We start from the raw sequence: 24819 nt of genomic DNA, 5'->3' as shown, positions 1-24819 counted from the left end.
ACCATGAAGAAAAAAAAATATATATTATTTAATGTATGTTTTATGCTCATTGTTATCTAATTTTTGTTCTAGGACTAGATTCATGAATAAACATCACGTTCATTATTCTGAAAAATATATCTCATAATTTTGAAATAGTCAAAAAAAAAAAAAAAAAAAATATCATACAACAACACAATAATGTATTAATATTTCAACTTTAATAAAATAATTTTTTTGCATTTTAATAATAAAAAATAATAATACTAATAGAAAAGAGGCTCTGGGTCCCAACAGGTCACAAAGTTGGGCCGAGCCCATACGAAAGAGAACATTTGGATAGCCTTTTAATGCTCTTCATTCTCTCCTTATCGACTGTATCCCTCGATCTCCTCTCCGTCAATTGCCGCCGGAGGCGTCTTCGTCACCGGCACCGATGCAAAGCACAGTAGATGCCCTCGAAGACACACCATTTTAAGCGTGCTCGGTCAGAGGCGCTTTCAGTAGGGTTCTTACTTCTAATTGGATCGAGACGAGTAAATTGGTTTCATTCTCTTATTTTTGCAGTACTTGTTCAAAATAAGCGATGAACTTCTGCTTGATTTCGTGCTCGATTTGTGATTCCATTGCGTTGTGTTTTGATTAAGAAGGTCACCAGCTTAAATTCCGATCTTTGCTCGATGAACTTGGGGTTCCTTGCAGTCTTGTGTGGTTTCATGAGTTTGGATGAGGTGGGCCTGCAAGGAGTCGAGTTCCTTCGTCCTATTCACATGTGCCATGGCTTATCCCGCCTTCCGGACTCTTCTCTTTCGCCTTCCATGTCGCACTCAGCGTTCTCCAATCAAAGAGTGGGAATCCTTAACACCCCTCTCTCAGGGATTTCGACCCTAGTCCAATGGCTTCCTCCTACCTCCTCCTCTTGACTCTCCCTAAAATCCCTTCCTCTTCGCCAATCTCCTTTCGCCCGAAGCTCCAGCCTTGGCAACCTCGCAGCCTTAGGCTCCTATCCCGCCGGAGAGATGGACGCTCCCCGATGTTCTCGGCCCAGGACCAGGAAGAGCTTCCCAAATCGTCGTCTTCTCCTGTTGCCGTCGCCACTAATGAAGATGGTAACAACGGGTCACCAGTGGCCCAAGCCGCAGAGGAAGGAGATCCAGGTGCGGAGGAGGTCCAGCAGCAGGAAGTGGATTGGAAGACGGACGAGGAATTCAAGAAGTTCATGAGCAATCCCTCCATTGAGGCTGCGATCAAACTCGAGAAGAAGCGGGCTGACAGGAAGCTCAGGGACCTTGACCGGGATTCTGATACTAATCTCTTTTCTATGTTTTTGAGGAATCTGCTCAGGGATAGCATAGCCAAGGAGAAGGAGAGGTTGGAGAAGGCGGAAGAGGCATTCAAGGCTCTGGATCTCAACAAGGTAAAATTGAGTTTATGACATCTTTTTTTTGTTCACTTGCACTTGAAATGGAATTTATGCATTTGCAGCTCAAGAACTGCTTTGGTTTTGATACATTCTTTGCTGTGGATGCTCGGAGGTTTGGAGATGGTGGTATTTTTATTGGTAATTTGAGGAGACCAATTGAAGAGGTCATGCCGAAGCTGGAAAAGAAGCTATCTGAGACCGCTGGGCGGGATGTGGTGTTGTGGTTCATGGAGGAGACTAAGGACGACATAACTAAGCAGGTATAATTAGCTCAACTGAAATGTAGACTCTGCTCGTTTCATTGCCATACTATGTTTTGGATGATCATTGTAACTCTTGCTTCTCTTTCAGTTACTATTGATTTCTGAACTTTTCTATTTGCTGGTATTCGAATTTCCATATTATCTTCATTTGATTTAGATGACATGGTCCTTCTAGAATAGTTCGTTCATCTAGCCTGCTTTTTTTAATTTTTAACTCCATTGTGTAACCTCAATCCTCTACCCAAAACAAAACAGTCCTCTTTACTTCTTCAAGCCAAAGGAAGCATTTGAACATTCAAGGTTAGCTAAGAGAAGAACCTACTAGAAAAAAACAGTTCAACTTAATACCTGTGCACGAATTAGCTTATGAAATCAACAAAGAAGATCATGAAATGACAAATAAGAGAGCTAGCCTGGAAATTGTAGTTAGCTTAGTTAGGATAACATCCTTATTTCTCAGTGCACGAGTTTCATTTTTCTGAAGCAGTATCTGTGAAATTTTTAATCCTTTTTATGTAGGTGTGTGTGGTTCAACCCAAAGCTGAAATCGATCTTCAATTTGAGTCAACAACCCTGAGCACGCCATGGGGATATGTGAGTGCCATAGCGCTGTGTGTTGCAACATTTGGAACCATAGCATTGATGAGCGGCTTCTTCCTTAAGCCTGGTGCTACTTTTGACAACTACATAGCAGATGTTCTCCCTCTTTTCAGCGGCTTTCTTTGGATTTTAGGTGTATCCGAGGTATGAAATTCATGTTTTACTAAATTATCAGCCACATATTGAGTTCTAATTTAGATTGGCATTGCTTCCTTGTTCTACTCGCTGTTGGTTTTATGGTAATGAAAGCTCTGCTGACTTACAGATTACAACAAGGGTAACAGCAGCTCAATATGGTGTCAAGCTCAGTCCGTCATTCCTTGTGCCATCAAATTGGACTGGATGCTTAGGGGTGATGAATAACTACGAATCACTCTTGCCCAATAAAAAGGCTCTGTTTGACATCCCTGTTGCACGCACTGCCAGTGCATATATAACATCTCTAGCCCTCGCCATCACTGCTTTTGTAGTTGATGGTAGTTTCAATGGTGGAGACAATGCTCTGTAAGAATCTAACTACTCCGGGCCAAACACATCCTTGTGTTAACTAGAGATCTTGTAAGATGATATTTTTTTTTTTAAAAAAAACTTATGCTTTTCTTCTCGTTTTCTCCTTGCTACAGATTTATTAGGCCGCAGTTCTTCTACAACAACCCACTTCTTTCTTTCATTCAACTGGTGATAGGACCATATGCCGATGAATTGGGTAATGTATTGCCAAATGCAGTTGAAGGAGTTGGAGTACCTGTTGATCCTCTTGCTTTCGCTGGACTTTTAGGTATACGGGTTCTTCATAGAGTAGTAACTATTCTTTTTTGCCTTCTGGGACATAACATGGTCTATTGTCAGCTTTAAGATCTATATGATTTATTGACATTGTCAACTGTCAAGAAAATTATATGTGCAGAATGTTTAGGAATTAATTGAGAATCACAAGGAAAGCATATAGATTTTAAGCCGACAATAGACTAGATTAAAGCATATAGATCTTATATTTGCAAATATAATTCCTGACATCAAAGTTCTGGTAGGTTAGGTTGAGTGAAGCTCGAAGGATAAGTCAGACCAATTGGGGCGATTCGATTGAACGGTAAAATGAGTTGGTCGAGCTGAACAGGTTGAATGTGCCAACTGACTGGAAACGGTGTAACAGGTCAATCAAATGGGTTGTGGTGAATGCGTCGATTGATTGAGTTAGATAGGCTAGTCGGACCAAGTGGGTGGACTAGTTGGCTGGGGTTGGCCGAACAAGTCACTTGCATTATTATTAAACTTGAACTGAATAAATCGGTCCATTTGGAAAGAGTCAAGCTTAGTTTTCATCAGGTCTGCTCCTTGAATTGGATCAGATAGACATGTAAACATGTCAAAAACTAGTTGAAGCGATTGGTTGTTATCAAACCGACAATGGAAGAGAAAATAATGAATTCATTCTCTTGTCTATCCATAAAGTAAACAAAACTAACGGATTAATTATGCAATATTTTTCCATAATTCATGCTTACTGATTCCTCTTTCTTCATTTTTGTTTTTTTTTTCATCCCATTGCTGGGAGTAAATAATCTCTAATTTTAAATGTTAAATTTTCCTTTCGAAAGTTTCTTTTATACCTCAACTATGACAATGACAATGTATGTTGCAGGGATAGTTGTGACATCATTGAACCTACTACCATGCGGAAGGCTCGAAGGAGGGCGTATCGCGCAGGCTCTTTTTGGAAGGAATACTGCAACAATATTATCATTTGCGACTTCCTTGCTTCTCGGAATAGGTGGTCTCAGTGGCAGTGTGCTCTGTTTAGCCTGGGGCCTATTTGCTACGTTCTTCCGCGGTGGGGAAGAACTCCCGGCGAAGGATGAAATATCTCCGCTTGGCGACAACCGCTACGCTTGGGGTTTTATCTTGGCCTTGATTTGCTTCCTTACTCTACTTCCAAATGGCGGTGGCACATTCTCCAGCTCCTTCTTTAACGCTCCATTTTCCAGAGGAGATGTGTATTGACCGAATTATTTCTTTCATCTCTTATTTCCCTGTTAAATTTGTGTCATGTGCGTGTAAAGTACAAATGCTGAAAAAGAGCCATCACAATTAATTATGCTGTTGAATGGTGTAATAAATGTACATTTTTCTGCATTTATTTAGGTCTCATAATTTTGTTCAGTCTCATTCAACTTTTTAGTTCGATATGGGTTGTGCCATGAATGCTTACGCTACCTGTAATAAGTGTGACGTAAAAAGTGTGACACATCAAAACTCTCGGAGTTAATTGTATTATGTGTTAAATGTTTAGTTTTTAATAGAATTTATTTTTATTTTTAGTTAATATATATTTTTTTAACTTAGCATGAAGTATCTAACACTACGAATATTTTCATCGATAATCAAGATAAGTTAAAAAATACTGATAAAGATTTATCCAGCTCATGTTTTTAGATTATTTTTTATCGGAAAAAAAATCTCGTAGTTGAAATTTAAATTTTTAATTTTTAATTATTTATTGGAGGCCTAATCATTTGACTTCCGGGCTAAAGATACAGTTTTCATATTGTGTAAGGTAGCTTAAAATATTATTTCATGCTTTGATATTGTCTAAATAGATTAAAGGATTATTTTATACAGAAGTTTTTTTTGGCCTTCACTTTGAAAAGTACACTCGCTGTACTCCGTTCGTGAACGTTGAGAATTCACCGAATTTTTATTTAATAATCTTCTCTCATTTAATTCTAAATCTATCTCTTTTCGTGGGAACGAATTATAAAATTTTTAGAATGAGTATAATTATTTTTTTACTACAATAAGAGGATACCTTTTTTAATTTTTTTTCTATTTAAAGATTGAATTTAAGTTTCGATCAATTTATACATGAATTTTTGTAATGAGATGTTGGCTAATGAGTCGTTTATTATGAATATTTTTTAATTTATCATAATAATTAATAAAAAAATTTATGGACCATATCGATTATCAAAAGAATTAATCGGCGATACACAGTACCAACTAAAAAAAACACTTATATGAATTTTTATTTTCGTCTCCCTTAAAATAAATAATGAGTCAGATTTCATATTCTTATGATAGAAACGCATATCCATTTTTTTGCCGGCCAATTAAAGACGACATAATTGTGATTGCGAATTTGCGACAAGAAATTATTAAAATAATAATAATAATAATAATAATAATTTCAAGATATTGGGAAGGGGGTCGAACCACTAAAAACTGTGAGGCAATCTATTCCAACACGAGGACTTGTTTCCCAACGCACATTTTTTATAAATTAAATATGAAAAATAAAGAAGACGACAAACTCAAAATCTAAAAAAAGCAAATTTCCAACTTTTTGTCTTATAAAATTTACATTATATTTTAAAGGATATTTTTAAAAATTTCAAATTATTAAATACTCTAAATTTTTTAAACTCTCATTTTTACATATTAATTTTGACATATAATAAATATATTATTTATATGCTACTTTGCTTTTTTAATAGAATAAAATAAGATTTAATAGTTAGAGAATAAAATGTGCAAGATGATTCTGAAATTATTGAGAAAATTTTGAAATAACGCAAGTATATCGATGTAATTGATTCCGAATAGCTCTGTCGACGGTGGAATTTTGTCCTGGTAAAATCGATGAATCAGTTCTGTTATCTAAGGCAAGCGGTGGTGCCACGTAGAAACTTCAAAACAGCTGGCAATTGGCCGTACAGAAAAGACCCAAGTTGTCATGTCAGTATACGGTCACGTCAGTGCAAGGCAAGCTAATAAGAAGAAGGGTCTACAAACCCGGAAACCTTTCAAAGAAAAACAAATTATCACGTTCTGCACCTGTAAAATCATTAAAATAACTTTATAACGCTTGTACCTGATATGAAATGATGAAGATTTACATAATTTAGTTATATTATTTAAAAGTTTGAGAAGGTATTTTTTTTAAAATGACTGAATTTTCATCTCGTAGTTCTAATGATGTTAAGCTCAAGAATAAAATTGTAAAGATAAAAAACGTAACATACAATTTACAAGGTAAGAGTGAATAACTTAAATAATAATAGAATATTTCTTTTTTAAAATGTTAATCTCCCAAATTGCACAGGGCGAAGCATAGGAGGTGGAGATAAGAGCGGAGTACGATACTCTCATTGCAATGTTATTTACGTGGAGAACAAAAAAAAAAAGCTTCAATTGCAGTAAAGGTGCGACTATCGAGGGAGAGAGAGAAAGCGATCGGTGTGATACCGTGTTCCGAGCAAATTAGAAGAGGCTTCTCTTCCAGAGGAGTAGGCGATGGCGGATCAGTACCTCCTGGGAACGATCATGGCTTCGATCCTAATGTTTTTTCTGCTGGTCGGGTTCTGGGGGTGCAAGCGGAAGGCTCACTTGGCTCCGGGAAACCGGAGTTCCTGTGGTATTCGCGCTGAAAAGGGAGGCACTGGCACAGACGTTATTGTCGTCGGCGCTGGAGTCGCCGGCTCTGCCCTAGCGTACACGCTTGGAAAGGTGAGGCGTGCCTTTGCTTCGCTCTTCGATTTTCCAGAAGTAGGTTTTGAATTCTTCGATGCCGACAGGAAATAGGACAATTTTCTATACTTATTGCTTTTATAAAAAATTTAGCTCATTTTTTCGCTTTTGAATATATCTCGGGTTTTGTAAGTTGATTTCTTTAGCCTTAATCTTTTATTTTTTTTTAGATGAGAAAATTATGCTTAATGCATTACTAGCGCTCCTAATTTTCATTAGTTATCTATGCTTTCATCCCCTATGTTTTCCTCCTTTGAGTGTTTGTGACGAGTGTAAATTAGTGTTTGTGCTCGAGAGCTGTGTTTCACTCTTGTGGAAAACTAACATTTTGTGAAGAAAATGCACTCCTGACTCCTGAGTAGATTATTGCAAGAGACTGCGAAAAAAAATCGTGGGTTTCTATGTAAATTTCGTAAGTCATTTATGTTGTTCAAGTTGCTTCCGTTGCTAGTTTATCAAATGGCAAACTACCATCTCACAATCTAATGTATTTGTTGTCAATGATACGCATCTGACCAGTCAATTTGGTTGAGAAAATGCACTATGATCTAAGATTAGAAAGTAGTTTCATGGTTGTGATTGATTTTACTCTTATTTGCAGGATGGTAGACGTGTGCATGTAATTGAGAGAGATTTGTCTGAACCTGACAGAATTGTTGGTGAACTTTTGCAACCTGGAGGCTACCTAAAATTATTAGAATTGGGCCTTGAAGGTAATCCATCAAATCAATCAGTGTTAATTGAATTTCAATGATTTTTTGTGCTGGCACGGCACCCTAATGATTTTTGCCAACATTGAAGACTTCATTTTGCGTCTCTACAATTTTCACGTTCTTTTGGAGGAAAACGACTAATTTCCTAATTTATGTTTTTGTTCAATGTCTTTTCTGATATCTTCTCATCTTCTCTGTATTTGTCTCAGACTGTGTTGGTGAAATTGATGCTCAACGAATAGTTGGTTATGCCCTTTTTAAAGATGGGAAAGGCACCAGGCTCTCGTACCCATTGGAAAAGCAACATGCTGATGTTGCTGGAAGGAGCTTCCATAATGGCCGTTTCATCCAAAGGATGCGAGAGAAAGCAGCATCCTTGGCTAAGTAACCTTCAAACCATTTGTAGACTTCTGAATATATCTATTTATGATCTTTAGTTGAATAATTTTGCACTTTTAATGTCATACCCAGATCTGTGTTTCGATACAAGCTAGTAAAGGGAATATTTAGCTTACTTGGAAAGAGTTTCCTCATTTAAGACTTCCACAGAGCTGATTAGGGAGATAAAAGGAACCTTGAATATGATCACTAATTCATAAAGATATATATGTATAAAGATATATATACATAAGTCTCAACAATGTGTTTAAGTGGCTTTTACTAGGCTTGGGAAACCCTGACAAGTTCGTACAATATGTGGTCTTTCCTATGTTAGCTATAGGCCTATAGCAATGTATTGCATAAGGAAAACAAAATGCATCTTTCTTCCATTAGTTCTTGATACTGCTTTGTTCATAGGCCTGATCTATCTATGCAATACATCATCAAGATTCACTTCATCACATTGAATGCATATTTATACCAACTTAGTTTACACATATTTTACTTTTGTAGTTACAAGTAGATTGTCAACCTTTCTTGCAGTGTCCAGCAGGAGCAGGGAACGGTCACGTCCTTGATTGAAGAAAATGGAACAGTTAAGGGAGTAGTTTACAAGACTAAATCTGGCGAAGAGTGTAAAGCTTTTGCACCACTTACAATTGTGTGTGATGGTTGCTTCTCAAATCTGAGACGTAGACTTTGCTCTCCGAAGGTAACAGACTGTCTTTTGTTCTTCCCAATAAGTATATTGATTTATTTTCATGCTATTTATCATACAACTCTACCATTACACTCTGACACCAACATTCAGATGCATGTTAAAAAAATCAGAAAATGAGATGTTGGATGCTCAGATAATTAGATCTATGTGGGTATTGGATACTCCAGATTTCATGTGTTTTTGCGCAAGATGTAAGCTAGCATCATACATACTTGAACTTAATTGTGAGCTGCAATTCATTATTTATTTCCTCAGGTTGATGTGCCTTCATGCTTTGTTGGTTTGGTTCTTGAAAATTGTCTTCTTCCATTTCCAAACCACGGGCATGTCATCTTAGGAGATCCTTCACCAATACTGTTTTACCCAATAAGTAGCACCGAAGTTCGCTGTCTGGTTGATATACCTGGAAATAAGGTACCTTCTGTTGCCAATGGTGAAATGGCAAATTATCTGAAGACTGTCGTGGCACCTCAGGTACTTTAGAATCAGTTACATGGATTTACTTTGCCACCAGAATTCCTATAAAAATTGCTTCAGTTAACAACTAATTGACAACGAAAAAACTAACTTCATATGGCTGATGCAGGTTCCAATTGAACTGCATGCTGCGTTTATTGAGGCCATTGATAAAGGAAACATTAGATCTATGCCAAACAGAAGTATGCCGGCTGCTCCACATCCCACTCCCGGAGCCCTCTTGTTAGGGGATGCATTTAATATGCGTCACCCACTCACTGGTGGTGGAATGACAGTCGCCTTGTCTGATATTGTTGTTCTTCGGGACCTCCTGAGGCCTCTCCATGATCTCCATGATGCATCCTCTCTTTGCAAATACCTGGAATCTTTCTACACCTTAAGAAAAGTAAGGAATCTCCGTTGCCATTTCTTCTATTTTTGACATGCTGAACGTCATTCATTTAAAAGCTCACATTTTACTTGAAGCTCACATTTTACTTGCAGCCAGTGGCTTCTACCATAAACACATTGGCAGGTGCCTTGTACAAGGTATTCAGTGCCTCTCCTGACAGAGCTAGGATCGAAATGCGACAAGCCTGTTTTGACTACCTGAGTCTTGGAGGCATCTATTCAAGTGGACCAATCGCCTTACTCTCTGGTCTTAATCCTCGTCCAATGAGTTTGGTCGCTCACTTCTTTGCTGTCGCAGTCTATGGGGTTGGACGCCTGCTTCTGCCATTTCCATCTCTTAAGGGATTGTGGATTGGAGCTAGACTGATTTCTGTAAGTAATAAACTTTCTGATCGATGATCAACATAGCTGGATGTGGCTGCTTGTGGATCTATTTTGTCAATGCTCCTCATCATCCTTCCATTTTTTTTTTCAGAGTGCATCAGGTATAATTTTTCCTATCATAAAGGCAGAAGGGGTTCGGCAAATGTTCCTCCCTGCAACTGTTCCTGCATATTACAGAGTTCCTCCACCCAGCTGAAATTTACTTTGCTTATTCAGCCACGATATCGTCATTGCTATTTGACTGAGGTTTGGCATCAATCACCGAGATGTCATGAATAATTAATGATGAGTTAGATTGAATGTTGGTTGCATTAAAATTGTTTATGTGACTTTTAATCTGGAGGTATTGATAAGATGGTATGAGGGAAAATTTCATTCCCTCTAGTTTTACTCTCTCTAAATGTCTGGAAAATTTTCAAGATCAAGAACTTGATGGTCGTTTTACCCTCCAACTACTAACTACTAAAACTGTTACGTGGCATTAATGGTGATATGGATTTAGTTCTTGTTTACTTCAGCAGAAAGTACAAGTTTAGAGGGGGTGCTTTTACAGGGATAACGGAGGGAAGAATTCTAAACAAGTTTCAGCGGGGACATATTATATAGTCTATGGGTATCAACTCAGCTCAGTCCGGGAAACATGTTATCTAATGTTGCTATGACAAGAGCAGAACTATGAATCTTCTTGTTTTTACGGCCACGATATTATCCATTTCCCATTTCCCTCTCTAGAGGTGAGACGATGATTATGTTTATCTCAGTTTTTACGGTTCATTTTCAAATTATGTGAGAAGGAAAGGTCAGTTTATAGTCGATTGTTAAGTGGTTAGAGGATAGTCGATTGTTAAGTGGTTAGAGGATGACAGAATTTTTTCCTTCGAATCATGTATATATTAAAAATTGATACTTATTTCATTATAGCAAAGTTATTATTCTATGATCTCAATTTTTACGATCATCTTCAAATTATGTGAGAAGAAAAGGATAGTCGATTGTTAAGTGGGTAGAGGATGACAATTTTTTTCTTCTTATATTAAAAATTAATCACTTAATGCTATTATTATTCTCTGAAATCATATTATAGCAGCATTAGAATGCTCGATTTTTTATCTTTAATTGAATTTAATTGTGTGGCTTTTATTATAAAAAATAAAAACATTTGTGATGGTTGGTTGGTTGGTGGACCAGAATTGGACTTCGGATGGATTACTATGAAAACTTACATAAAGGGCTTTTTTATTAAATCATGTAATAAGTTTTTAAAATTATCAAATCATGCAGGGAAATTTAAAATTATCAAATTTTGTATTTATTTTTCATTTTATCTAAATCAGTTGATTGATTTTTTAAGTTAGTTTAATTGATTTCGTTCTATGTTGAAAAGTCTAAATTTTAAGTAAATCAGTTGACTGATTTATTTATTTATTTATTTTTTCAAAGTTAATTTTAGATAAAATTGGTTAATACATCAAACAACGATTGACATAAATTAGTTCTTATATATTCAGTTATCTCTTTTGGTACATTAGTCAATTTTGTCCAAAATTGGCCGATGAATCAAATGTCCTCGAATTTATATGAAACTCGTTCTTATGTGTTCATCTACTCTCATGATTATATTTATACCTTCAAATGTCAATTTGACTGAATATATTGAGAGCAATAATTTTTTGAAGATGAATATATTTGAAAATTTTAATTCGTGTTAAAAAAATAGGCTAATGGACCAAATTATATCGGATTGACATGAAACTAGATTTTATGTGTTCGACTAGTTCTCCTGATTTATCCCTACAATTAAACATCAATTTGACCTAATATATTGAGAACAATAATTTTTTTAAAATATGAATTAATTTTTTAAAATATTTTTATGTTCGAAAAATTATTATTCTCAATATATTGAGTCAAATTGAGATTTGAATGTATGAATATAATCAAGAGGAGTAGTCGAACACATATGAATTGATTTCATATCAATCTGAGGTCATTTGATCCATCAATTGATTTTGTCCAAAATCAATTGATCGATCAAATGACTTTGGATTAACATGAAACCAGTTTATATGTGTTTGTCTACCTCTCCTTATAATATACATACCCTCAAAGCTCAATTTGACTCAATATATTGAGAGTAATAATTTTTCAAACACGAAAAATTTGAAAAATTCAATTTGTGTTAAAAAAAATCGGTTGATAGGCCAAACGACCTCGAATTGATATAAAACTAGTTCCTATGTATTTGGTTAGTTCTCCTAATTATATCCATGCTCTTAATATCAATTTGACCCAATATATTGAAAGTAATGATTTTTTAAACATGAATTAAAATTTTAAAATATTTTCATGTTCAAAAAATCATTGCTATCAAAATATTAAGTCAAATTGACGTTTGAGGGCATAGAAATAATTAAAAGAGGTAGACAAACATATAGTAACGGAGTTCATATCAATCTAAGGTCATTCGGTCTATTAGCCGAATTTTTTGAACATGAATTAAAAGTTTTAATTATTTTTATGTTCAAAAATTCATTGTCCTCAATATATTAGATCAAATTGATTTTTGAGAATATAAATATAATCAGGAGAACTACACGAATACATAGGAACTAGTTTCTTATCAATATGAGGTAGTTAGGTCTATCAGCTAGATTTTTTTGAATACGGATTGAATTTTTCAGTATTTTCATATTTAAAAAATTATTGCTCTCAATATATTGAATCAAATTAATGTTTAAGAGCATAGATATAATTAGAAGAGGTAGATGAACATATAGGAATTAGTTTTATATCAATCCGAGGTCATTTGGTCCATCAGTCGATTTTAGACAAAATAGGTTGATAGATCAAATGACCTCAGATTGAAATAAAATTAGTCTTATGTGTTCATCTACCTCTTCTGATTATATTCATACTCTCAAACGTCAATTTGACTCAATCTATTGAGATTAACAATTTTTTGAACACTGGTATGTTTTAAAAAGTCAATTTGTATTCAACAAATCATTGCTCTTTATACACTACAAAAAAACAATAATTTAGGGACGAAAGTTTGGGACGAAAAATTTTTGTCCCAAAATCGCAACAATTTTGGCGACAAACACAAATTTTGATCCAAATTAGAAACGAAATCTGCAACAAAATATTTTCGTCGCAAATTCCCAACGAACATTATTTTCGTTGCAAAATTCGTCCCAGATTCTGGGACAAATCCAGGATTCGTCCCAAATTCTGGAACGAATCTAGAATTCGTCCCAGATTCTGGGACGAATCCAGGGTTCGTTCCAGAATCGAAATATATTTCAGAAAAAAATGAAAAAAATGGGTCAAAAACTGGGACGAATCTTGGATTCGTCCCAGATTTTGGGACGAATCCTGGATTCGTCCCAGATTTAAAAAAATTAAAAAATAATAGAAAAATCATTCGGAAGGCATAAATATGGACCTAATGATCTCGGAATTTCATGAAACAAGTTTCTATGGATTCCTAATTTTCTCATGATCATAAAGTATCCTAAATTTGAAATTTAATCTAATAAATTAAGTGTGGTGATTTTTTAACATGAATATGACCTAATTTGTAATAAAAAATTCACCGCACTCAATATAATATGTTAAAATTATGGATGAAGATATTTTTAAGATTATAAGAAAATTAGGAACCTATAGAAACTTATTTCATGAAATCCGAGATCGTTAGGTCCATATTTAGTGAAACATAGATAGTTTAGTATTAATTAAGTATGTTAGCGTTTAACACATGCTTGAATATGTGTTTAAAACTAAAAATATAGATCTACAAATGTCAGAATTTCATAAAACAAGAGTCTATAAGTTTCTTATTTTCCCTTATTCATAAATATATCCTCTTCCTTAATTTTAAAATAATATATTGTGTTTCGTATTTTTTTACCTGAATTAGGTCAAATTCGAGTTAAAAAATCACCACGCTAAATATATGAGATTAAAAGTACGGATGAGGGTATTTTTAAGATCATGATAAAATTAGGAACCCAAAGAAACTTGTTTCATGAAATTCCGAGATCGTTAGGTCCATATATAGGCCTTCCGAATGATTTTTCTTTTAATTTTTATTTTTCTTAAATTTGGGACGAATCCAGGAATTCGTCCCAAAATTTGGGACGAATTTCTGGATTCGTCCCAGATTTTGGGACGAATCTGGAATTCGTCCCAAATTTAAAAAAATAAAAAATAAAAGAAAATTTATTTGGAAGGCCTATATATGGACCTAACGATCTCGGAATTTCATGAAACAAGTTTCTATGGGTTCCTAATTTTCTCATGATCTTAAAAATATCCTCATCCAAAATTTTAACCTCATATATTTAGTATGGTGATTTTTTAACCCGAATTTGACCAAATTCATAATAAAAAATTCACCGCATTTAATATATTATGTTAAAATTATGGATAAAGATATTTTTAAGATCACGAGAAAATTAAAAATCCATAGAAACTTGTTTCTTGAAATTCCGAGATCGTTAGGTCCATATTTAGGCCTTCCAAATAAAATTTCTTTTATATTTTATTTTTCTAAAATTTGGGACGAATCCTGGATTCGTCCCAAAATCTGGGATGAATCCAGAAATTCGTCCCAAAATATGGGACAAATTTCTGGATTCGTCCCAGATTTTTGGGACGAATCCAGGATTCGTCCTAGATTTAAAAAAAATAAAAAATAATAGAAAAATCATTCTGAAGGCCTAAATATGGACCTAATGATCTCGGAATTTCATGAAACAAGTTTCTATGGATTTCTAAGTTTCTCATGATCATAAAAATATCCTAAATCTGAATTTTAACCTAATAAATTAAGTGTGGTGATTTTTTAACATGAATATGACCTAATTTGTAATAAAAAATTCACCGCACTCAATATAATATGTTAAAATTATGGATGAATATATTTTTAAGATTATAAGAAAATTAGGAACCTATAGAAACTTATTTCATGAAATTCTGAGATCGTTAGGTCCATATTTAGTGAAGCATAGATAGTTTAGTATTAATTAAGTATGTTAGCGTTTAACACATGCTTGAATATGTGTTTAAAACTAAAAATATAGATCTACAAATGTCAGAATTTCATGAAACAAGAGTCTATAAGTTTCTTATTTTCCCTTATTCATAAATATATCCTCTTCCTTAATTTTAAAATAATATATTGTGTTTCGTGTTTTTTTACCTGAATTAGGTCAAATTCGAGTTAAAAAATCACCACGCTAAATATATGAGATTAAAAGTACGGATGAGGGTATTTTTAAGATCATGAGAAAATTAGGAACCCAAAGAAACTTGTTTCATGAAATTCCGAGATCGTTAGGTCCATATATAGGCCTTCTGAATGATTTTTCTTTTAATTTTTATTTTTCTTAAATTTGGGACGAATCCTGGATTCGTCCCAAAATTTGGGACGAATCCAGGAATTCGTCCCAAAATTTGGGACGAATTTCTGGATTCGTCCCAGATTTTGGGACGAATCTGGAATTCGTCCCAAATTTAAAAAAATAAAAAATAAAAGAAAATTTATTTGGAAGGCCTATATATGGACCTAACGATCTCGAAATTTCATGAAACAAGTTTCTATGGGTTCCTAATTTTCTCATGATCTTAAAAATATCCTCATCCAAAATTTTAACCTCATATATTTAGTATGGTGATTTTTTAACCCGAATTTGACCAAATTCATAATAAAAAATTCACCGCATTTAATATATTATGTTAAAATTATGGATAAAGATATTTTTAAGATCACGAGAAAATTAGAAATCCATAGAAACTTGTTTCTTGAAAGGTCCATATTTAGGCCTTCCAAATAAATTTTCTTTTATATTTTATTTTTCTAAAATTTGGGACGAATCCTGGATTCTTCCCAAAATCTGGGACGAATCCAGAAATTCGTCCCAAAATCTGGGACAAATTTCTGGATTCGTCCCATATTTTTGGGACGAATCCAGGATTCGTCCTAGATTTAAAAAAAATAAAAAATAATAGAAAAATCATTCTGAAGGCCTAAATATGTACCTAATGATCTCGGAATTTCATGAAACAAGTTTCTATGGATTCCTAATTTTCTCATGATCATAAAAATATCCTAAATCTGAATTTTAACCTAATAAATTAAGTGTGGTGATTTTTTAACATGAATATGACCTAATTTGTAATAAAAAATTCACCGCACTCAATATAATATGTTAAAATTATGGATGAATATATTTTTAAGAATATAAGAAAATTAGGAACCTATAGAAACTTATTTCATGAAATTCCGAGATGGTTAGGTCCATATTTAGTGAAACATAGATAGTTTAGTATTAATTAAGTATGTTAGCGTTTAACACATGCTTGAATATGTGTTTAAAACTAAAAATATAGATCTACAAATGTCAGAATTTCATGAAACAAGAGTCTATAAGTTTCTTATTTTCCCTTATTCATAAATATATCCTCTTCCTTAATTTTAAAATAATATATTGTGTTTCGTGTTTTTTTTACCTGAATTAGGTCAAATTCGAGTTAAAAAATCACCACGCTAAATATATGAGATTAAAAGTACGGATGAGGGTATTTTTAAGATCATGAGAAAATTAGGAACCCAAAGAAACTTGTTTCATGAAATTCCGAGATCGTTAGGTCCATATATAGGCCTTCCGAATGATTTTTCTTTTAATTTTTATTTTTCTAAAATTTGGGACGAATCCTGGATTCGTCCCAAAATTTGGGACGAATCCTGGATTCGTCCCAAAATTTGGGACGAATCCAGGAATTCGTCCCAAAATTTGGGACAAATTTATGGATTCGTCCCAGATTTTGGGACGAATCTGGAATTCGTCCCAAATTTAAAAAAATAAAAAATAAAAGAAAATTTATTTGGAAGGCCTATATATGGACCTAACGATCTCGGAATTTCATGAAACAAGTTTCTATGGGTTCCTAATTTTCTCATGATCTTAAAAATATCCTCATCCAAAATTTTAACCTCATATATTTAGTATGGTGATTTTTTAACCCGAATTTGACCAAATTCATAATAAAAAATTCACCGCATTTAATATATTATGTTAAAATTATGGATAAAGATATTTTTAAGATCACGAGAAAATTAGAAATCCATAGAAACTTGTTTCTTGAAATTCCGAGATCGTTAGGTCCATATTTAGGCCTTCCAAATAAAATTTCTTTTATATTTTATTTTTCTAAAATTTGGGACGAATCCTGGATTCGTCCCAAAATCTGGGACGAATCCAGAAATTCGTCCCAAAATCTGGGACAAATTTCTGGATTCGTCCCAGATTTTTGGGACGAATCCAGGATTCGTCCTAGATTTAAAAAAAATAAAAAATAATAGAAAAATCATTCTGAAGGCCTAAATATGGACCTAATGATCTCGGAATTTCATGAAACAAGTTTCTATGGATTTCTAAGTTTCTCATGATCATAAAAATATCCTAAATCTGAATTTTAACCTAATAAATTAAGTGTGGTGATTTTTTAACATGAATATGACCTAATTTGTAATAAAAAATTCACCGCACTCAATATAATATGTTAAAATTATGGATGAATATATTTTTAAGATTATAAGAAAATTAGGAACCTATAGAAACTTATTTCATGAAATTCCGAGATTGTTAGGTCCATATTTAGTGAAACATAGATAGTTTAGTATTAATTAAGTATGTTAGCGTTTAACACATGCTTGAATATGTGTTTAAAACTAAAAATATAGATCTACAAATGTCAGAATTTCATGAAACAAGAGTCTATAAGTTTCTTATTTTCCCTTATTCATAAATATATCCTCATCCTTAATTTTAAAATAATATATTGTGTTTCGTGTTTTTTTACCTGAATTAGGTCAAATTCGAGTTAAAAAATCACCACGCTAAATATATGAGATTAAAAGTATGGATGAGGGTATTTTTAAGATCATGAGAAAATTAGGAACCCAAAGAAACTTGTTTCATGAAATTCCGAGATCGTTAGGTCCATATATAGGCCTTCCGAATGATTTTTCTTTTAATTTTTATTTTTCTTAAATTTGGGATAAATCCTGGATTCGTCCCAAAATTTGGGACGAATCCAGGAATTCGTCCCAAAATTTGGGACAAATTTCTGGATTCGTCCCAGATTTTGGGACGAATCTGGAATTCGTTCCAAATTTAAAAAAATAAAAAATAAAAGAAAATTTATTTGGAAGGCCTATATATGGACCTAACGATCTCGGAATTTCATAAAACAAGTTTCTATGGGTTGCTAATTTTCTCATGATCTTAAAAATATCCTCATCCAAAATTTTAACCTCATATATTTAGTATGGTGATTTTTTAACCCGAATTTGACCAAATTCATAATAAAAAATTCACCGCATTTAATATATTATGTTAAAATTATGGATAAAGATATTTTTAAGATCACGAGAAAATTAGAAATCCATAGAAACTTGTTTCATGAAATTCCGAGATCGTTAGGTCCATATTTAGGCCTTCCAAATAAATTTTCTTTTATATTTTATTTTTCTAAAATTTGGGACGAATCCAGGATTTGTCCCAGATTTAAAAAAAATAAAAAATAATAGAAAAATCATTCGGAAGGCCTAAATATGGACCTAATGATTTCGGAATCTCATGAAACAAGTTTCTATGGATTCCTAATTTTCTCATGATCATAAAAATATCCTAAATCTGAATTTTAACCTAATAAATTAAGTGTGGTGATTTTTTAACATGAATATGACCTAATTTGTAATAAAAAATTCACCGCACTCAATATAATATGTTAAAATTATGGATGAAGATATTTTTAAGATTATAAGAAAATTAGAAACCTATAGAAACTTATTTCATGAAATTCTGAGATCGTTAGGTCCATTTTTAGTGAAACATAGATAGTTTAGTATTAATTAAGTATGTTAGCGTTTAACGCATGTTTGAATATGTGTTTAAAACTAAAAATATAGATCTACAAATGTCAGAATTTCATGAAACAAGAGTCTATAAGTTTCTTATTTTCCCTTATTCATAAATATATCCTCTTCCTTAATTTTAAAATAATATATTGTGTTTCATGTTTTTTTACCTGAATTAGGTCAAATTCGGGTTAAAAAATCACCACACTAAATATATGAGATTAAAATTACGGATGAGGGTATTTTTAAGATCATAAGAAAATTAGGAACCCAAAGAAACTTGTTTCATGAAATTCTGAGATCGTTAGGTCCATATTTAGGCCTTCCGAATGATTTTTCTTTTAATTTTTATTTTTCTTAAATTTGGGATGAATCCTGAATTCGTCCCAAATTCCGGGCTGCGAGTCGCCGCTGCTAGCACTGATGTCGCAAGATTTGGAATGGTGGAGTACTGATCTGTGAAATTTAGGGCTTCATTCTTGTTTGTTAACAAAGAAAAGCACTGCAACTCTTGATCACTTAGATGTCAATGACCAATGATCTGTGAAATACGGTTTAGGGCTGTTTTTGGATAAAGATTTGTAGTTTTTCTTGTATATAGATGTACAGTTTAGGGGTGTGGAAGTAATAAAATCTCAACTACACTAGGGCAAAATTTTGATACTAGGGTTTCGAATCCTAAATGTATGGGGAGCTCCAGTATACCATAGGTATAAATTTACCTTTGATTTTCTGTGTACTGATCCTCTTTATCATTACAAATACTTGTAGGATAGTTTTTAGATTGGAATTAATTAATGGAGGGACAAATTACAATAGAGTTGACATGTTTTTTTTTCTTTGATACAAAATTCAAAGGGTGCTCATTATTATTATTATTATTAAAAAGATTTTCTTTTAAAGAAAAAAACAGAAGCGACCCTATTCTATTTTTTATCTCAAAAATATCCTTATCAAAATATTTTATTTTTCATCTAAAAAATGTCAATTCTGATCCACAATTGCTCTAATATAGAGAGTAATTTTGTTTTTTTCCAAATTTTGTTCCATTAAAATATTATTATTTCAATTTAATTACAATTGCTTCAACTCTATTAAAATTGTTAGAATAATACTATATAATTGATAATGTTGCTTGTGCAGGTTTCAATTTGGCATGATCTCAGTGTAGTTGAAGACAACTGTATTTGTTCACGTCTTTTCGGTATTTCTAAGTTCATTAATATGCATTTAATGATCTGTATATAAAGTTAGCTTTAAATAATTATTTTATAGTTGATTAATTGTATTTCTTCTTTTTGATAAGCTTTTCTTTGTTGTTTTGTCTTCAATGATAAGATTTATTTCTGTTAATAATGTTTAACTAAATAGCTGAATTCAGGTAAAATGCAGAATGTGCGAAGTTGGATGTATAACAAGAATTCAAGTATAATGCAGAATGAGGAAGAGGAGGAGGAGGATGATAATCATAATGATGACTTTAATTTTTGACGATGGGTAAGTTTTGTTAGCTTATTTAAAGAAATTTCCCATAATTATGTATGATGATTATTTGTCTCATGTTTACTGTTTTACACATTAATCAATGGCTTGTTAACTTTTCTAATTTTTATTTTAATTAATATTGTCAATTTGTTTTTAACAGGGTTGGTGAGGCGAACTAAAGGTCCGAGAAAAAAAGTAAGTATTAAGTAACATGTTAAACTTTTAATTTTATTTATTTATTTATTTATTTATTTTCTAATTGCTTTTAATTTATTGAAATTTATTACTACTGCTTTATTAGTTCAAATTGCAAATTATGATTAGAGTTTACCTAACAACCAAGTAACCATGATTACTAAAACACTTGTATCACAAAAAAATTAAGTTTAATTAGTTTGTGTTTTCTTCATTTGAGCTATTTTCATATGTTAGGAAATTTTAAGAATATCTTTCATGCTCTCCATGTGATCACATGGACATAGAATATTTGTAGCTATTGATTGATATGGTGAAATAGGTATTATTATAACAATTTGATGTGCCATTTATATTAGGTTGTATCATATTTACGATGTTTTTACTTAGCTTCAAGATACTTCTTATAATTTTATGACATGGATGGTTCATATCGTTGGTAAATAGGACATTTATTTGAATGTTTAAGGAATTTCACAGTTATGTCTTGTTTCCAATCTTTCTTGTTACATGGGCATTTCGTATTATATTTATGATCTTTCTTGTTACACATGATCTGGTTTATTTGTTTGTTGTTATGTAGGCAAAGGAGATTTGAAGGGGTGCAAAGCTTTTGGGCAGACGAAGATGACTTGATGTATTTTTAGTTTATTTACCTCCTTGGATGGATGATGGACTTATATAACATTTGATTGTTGAACTTTATAATATTTTCTAGAAGCTTGAACAAGATAGATCTTGTAAAATTTGTTGAGATCTTTATATTTGTTGAATTATGAGTTGATCGAGTTCAATTATTACTCTTGTATGTGAAATTAAGATGTGTTGAATGTATATAAATGTTATTTGAATTTGGTGTTTATGTATCTATGGATTGAATTGCAAAAAGAAATTTAATCTGGAAAAAAAATTTAGTATTAGGGACGAATTTGGCGACGAAAACGATTTGTTCCCACTCTATCGTAATTGTATCGAATCCAGAATTTGGGACGAATATGTGGATTCGTCCCAGAATTTGGGACGAATCCACAAATTCATCCCAAAATTCGTCCCAGATTCTGGGACGAATTTTGGGACGAAAATTTATTTATTAATTAAATTAGTATTTTTGTCCCCAAATTTGTCGCAAATGCTTAAAATTTTGCAACAAATTTATTATTCGTTGCAAAATTAGGGACAAATTTGGCAACAAAAAAAATTTGTCACCGAATTCGTCCCCAAATTCGTTGCAATATTAGGGACAAACTTAGCAACAAAAAATAATTTGTCACTGAATTCGTCCCCAATTTTGTTGCAAAAATAGGGACAAATTTGGCAACAAAAAATTATTTCCTCCGAACTGAATTCATCCCCAAATTCGTTGCTAAGTTTGCAACAAAAAAATTATTCGTTCCTTTTTTGCGACAAATTTGGGGACGAAAATTTTATTCGTTGCCAATTTTGTCCCCAAATTCGTTGCCGAATTTGCAACAAATCATAATTCGTTCCAAAAGTTGGCATCAAACATTTTGGGACGAAAAAAATTTCGTCCCTGATTTCGTCCCAAAAAATTTTGCAACGAATTTTTTTGTAAAATTCGTCCCAAAATTCGTCCCAAAATGCCTTATTTTTTGTAGTGATATATTATGTCAAATTGATATTTAAGAGAATGGATATAATCAGGAGAACTAGTCAAATATATAGGATCTAGTTTTATATCAATTTGAGGTCGTTTGGCCCATTAGCTGAATTTTTTGAACACAAATTAAAATTTTCATATATTTTCGCGTTCACAAAATCATTGCTCTCAATATATTGAATCAAATTGACGTTTAAGGACATGAATAAAATCAGGAGAAGTAGATGAATACACAGAAATTAGTTTTATGTCAATCCGAGATCATTCGATCCATCAGCCAGTTTTGCTCGTCCATTAGTCGATTTTGGGGAAAATCGGCTGATGGATCAAACGACTTCAGATTGACATGAAACTAATTCCTATGTATTATATTCATGCTCTGAAACGTCAATTTAATTCAATATAATGAGAGCAATGATTTTTTGAATACGAATATATTTTAAAAATTTAATTTGTGTTTAAAAAATTATTGCTCTCAATATATTGCGTCAAATTGACGTTTGAGGGCACAAAAATAATAAGGAAACGTAGATGAACACATAGGAACTGGTTTCATGTCAATCTAAGGTCATTTGGTCCATCAGTCGATTTTGTTCAAAATCGGTTGATCGACCAAATGACCTTGGATTGACATGAAATTGACTAGTGCTAGGGTCGGGCGGATGTAAATTGAGAGCCTTGCATTTTGGAGAAGTGGGAGGCTGATGTTGGTGTAGAGAGCACCAGACGATTGAACCTGTGTTTTGATAATGTCAAAGGGGTTAAAGGTTAAGCTATCTTGTGTGACTGAGTTTGTAGGAAAGTCCTAAGTGATCTTAGACAAAGGAAAGTCCTAGTTGAGGTTTGGTAGGTGGAAAGTTTTAGTTGTGGTTAGGCAATGAAGTCCTGGTCTAGGGGACTGAGCAAAGTCTTGGCGGGTTGAAGACATTGGGCGAAATCCTAGAGTTGAAGATGCTAGGTGAAAATCCTGGGGGTCGTGAACACCTGGTGGAAGACTGGATGAGTCATGGATCAGATGTTCAGCATGAAATCCTAAAGTTTCAGATACTGAGCAAAAGTTCAGACGGTCTGAAGTACCGGTCTGGCAAAAGGTAAACTCTCCTGAGAGGAGTAGGTGAGGACCCGTTCCCTGAAGAGGGAACAATATGCGTCGGTCTGACCTAAAGTTTCAGCAAAATTCAAAGTTAGGACCGGACAATCCAGAGCCTGTCCAAATCATACTTTATATATTATTTATTACCTATACTAACTCTTTTCTACATGAAAACTTGTTTGGACTAACTTTTTTTTAGGAAAACAAGGCTGGAAAAAAGAGTGGTTCGGGAGCTCAGAGTTGGATCGACCAGGCGCCCTTAGGTGGTGAGCTGGTGCACTCCGGTTGGTCGGCCTACGTCATAGTACAGGCGCCCAGGGGTGGTCCAAGTGCCCAGAGATGAATAACTTTTGCCGGATCGAGTTTCGACGAGAGCACGCTACGTCAGTCCTATGGAGGCACCCGGGGGAGGTTCCAGGTGCCCAAAGTGGGCTATAAAAGGAGGATTCAACCAGCACCTCAAACACAACATTTCAAACATCTTCCACTCTTGCGCGCTGCTCCGGAAACGACTTGACGATAGGCAAATGCTGCTTTGACAATTAACGAACGAATTTCTGCTACTTTTTTGGTTGTCAATAACTTTATTTTATAGCTATTGTAATTCAAATTTGTAATCTTGTTCGAGCTATTAATGATTGTCCAACGAAAGTACTCTCACGTGCGGGCATTGGAGTAAGAGTATCCACAGGCTCCAAACCAAGTAAATCTTGGTGTATTTGCATTGTTTCTTTATTTCTGTCTTTATTCCGTTGTCGTTATTCTCGAGTTTTAAAATGAATGTGAAAGCTACGAGCGCTATTCACTCCCTCCTCTAGCGCAACGATCCTACAATTTGTGTTAGAGCGAGGTTGCTTCAAATTGGTGAAACCACCATTCAAATAATTTTTTCGTGATATTATTTTTAAATTTTTTTGGAGTCAATCGGAATAGGTATAATTGCCCCTTCTGATCATTTTTCTCACAATTGAGTTTTTTTGTTTGTCGAAGTTGGTGCAACACCACTCGAATTCTTTTAGTTTTTCATAAGTTCTTTATTTCGCATTGTTAATCCAAGACCAAGTCTTGGGACAAGTCTACTTATTTTGTTGTGTGCTAGTTTTTGTTTTCAAATGGCATACCAAGAAGACTATAATACCACACGCCCACTACTCTTCTCTGGCGAAGATTTCGGCTACAGGAAGAGCCGAATGGAGTGACATCTCAAAACGCAGGTGGAAATATGGACAATCATTCAGAAATGATTCACATATCCCACCGAAGACGGAGTTCTCGTCCCCTGTGACAAATGGGACACACCAACCCATAAGAAGAACGAAGCCGATGTGAAAGTCACTCAAACTCTCCAATGTGGCTTAACTAAAGAAGAGTTGAACTGGGTCGGCCCCTTCAACGACGCTAAGGAATTATAGGAAAAACTAATCGAGCTGCATGAGGGAACCTTCGATACTAAGGTAAGCAAACATGACATAATTTTAAATAAGTTATACAATATTAAAATGCAGGATGGTGAGTCAACAAGTCAACTCTACGCTCGGATCCAAGACCTGCTTAATGGACTACACGCAATCGACCGGAAGGTAGAGAATTGTGATACTATAAGATACACATTAAATGCTTTTCCGAGAGTATATAAGGACATTT

General features: G+C 33.6%; 2 protein-coding genes and 1 long non-coding RNA gene across 4 annotated transcripts; all 3 read left to right on the top strand.

Annotated features, from left to right (window-relative positions):
- Nucleotides 1-362: 362 nt before the first annotated feature.
- LOC121977217 (probable zinc metallopeptidase EGY3, chloroplastic) lies at nucleotides 363-4425 on the top strand. Its single transcript, XM_042529810.1, has 6 exons — nucleotides 363-1396; nucleotides 1465-1662; nucleotides 2185-2409; nucleotides 2531-2769; nucleotides 2889-3043; nucleotides 3908-4425. The coding sequence occupies exons 1-6, from the start codon at nucleotides 875-877 to the stop codon at nucleotides 4264-4266; spliced, it is 1698 nt and encodes a 565-aa protein (XP_042385744.1). The 5' UTR covers nucleotides 363-874; the 3' UTR covers nucleotides 4267-4425.
- Nucleotides 4426-6427: 2002 nt separating this feature from the next.
- Nucleotides 6428-10256, top strand: LOC121977218 (squalene monooxygenase SE1-like). Of its 2 annotated transcripts, none has more exons than XM_042529812.1 (8): nucleotides 6428-6768; nucleotides 7391-7502; nucleotides 7712-7886; nucleotides 8427-8595; nucleotides 8860-9078; nucleotides 9191-9466; nucleotides 9565-9843; nucleotides 9947-10256. In XM_042529812.1, exons 1-8 carry the CDS (start codon nucleotides 6556-6558, stop codon nucleotides 10049-10051), a joined length of 1548 nt encoding a protein of 515 aa, XP_042385746.1. In that variant the 5' UTR covers nucleotides 6428-6555; the 3' UTR covers nucleotides 10052-10256. The 2 variants fall into 2 exon arrangements, with proteins under 2 accessions (XP_042385746.1, XP_042385745.1); XM_042529811.1 differs by having other exon boundaries at nucleotides 9547-9843.
- Nucleotides 10257-20222: 9966 nt separating this feature from the next.
- On the top strand, nucleotides 20223-21261 carry LOC121978053. Its single transcript, XR_006111123.1, has 3 exons — nucleotides 20223-20281; nucleotides 20430-20464; nucleotides 21048-21261. It is a non-coding gene; the product is annotated as an uncharacterized LOC121978053 (long non-coding RNA).
- The last annotated feature ends 3558 nt before the right edge of the window (nucleotides 21262-24819 follow it).

The sequence above is a fragment of the Zingiber officinale genome, chromosome 4B (genome assembly GCF_018446385.1).
Source record: "Zingiber officinale cultivar Zhangliang chromosome 4B, Zo_v1.1, whole genome shotgun sequence".
NCBI lineage: Eukaryota > Viridiplantae > Streptophyta > Magnoliopsida > Zingiberales > Zingiberaceae > Zingiber > Zingiber officinale.
The sequence above is the reverse complement of the archived record's forward strand: the minus strand, read 5'-3'. Positions and strand labels throughout refer to the sequence as shown.

Coding starts and splice junctions, on each gene's coding strand:
- LOC121977217 (XM_042529810.1), top strand. CDS start 875: ATGGCTTCCTCCTACCTCCTCCTCTTGACTCTCCCTAAAATCCCTTCC. Junction 1,663..2,184: donor AGGACGACATAACTAAGCAG/GTATAATTAGCT, acceptor CTTTTTATGTAG/GTGTGTGTGGTTCAACCCAA. Junction 2,770..2,888: donor AATGGTGGAGACAATGCTCT/GTAAGAATCTAA, acceptor TCCTTGCTACAG/ATTTATTAGGCCGCAGTTCT.
- LOC121977218 (XM_042529811.1), top strand. CDS start 6,556: ATGGCGGATCAGTACCTCCTGGGAACGATCATGGCTTCGATCCTAATG. Junction 6,769..7,390: donor TAGCGTACACGCTTGGAAAG/GTGAGGCGTGCC, acceptor TCTTATTTGCAG/GATGGTAGACGTGTGCATGT. Junction 9,079..9,190: donor AGACTGTCGTGGCACCTCAG/GTACTTTAGAAT, acceptor TGGCTGATGCAG/GTTCCAATTGAACTGCATGC.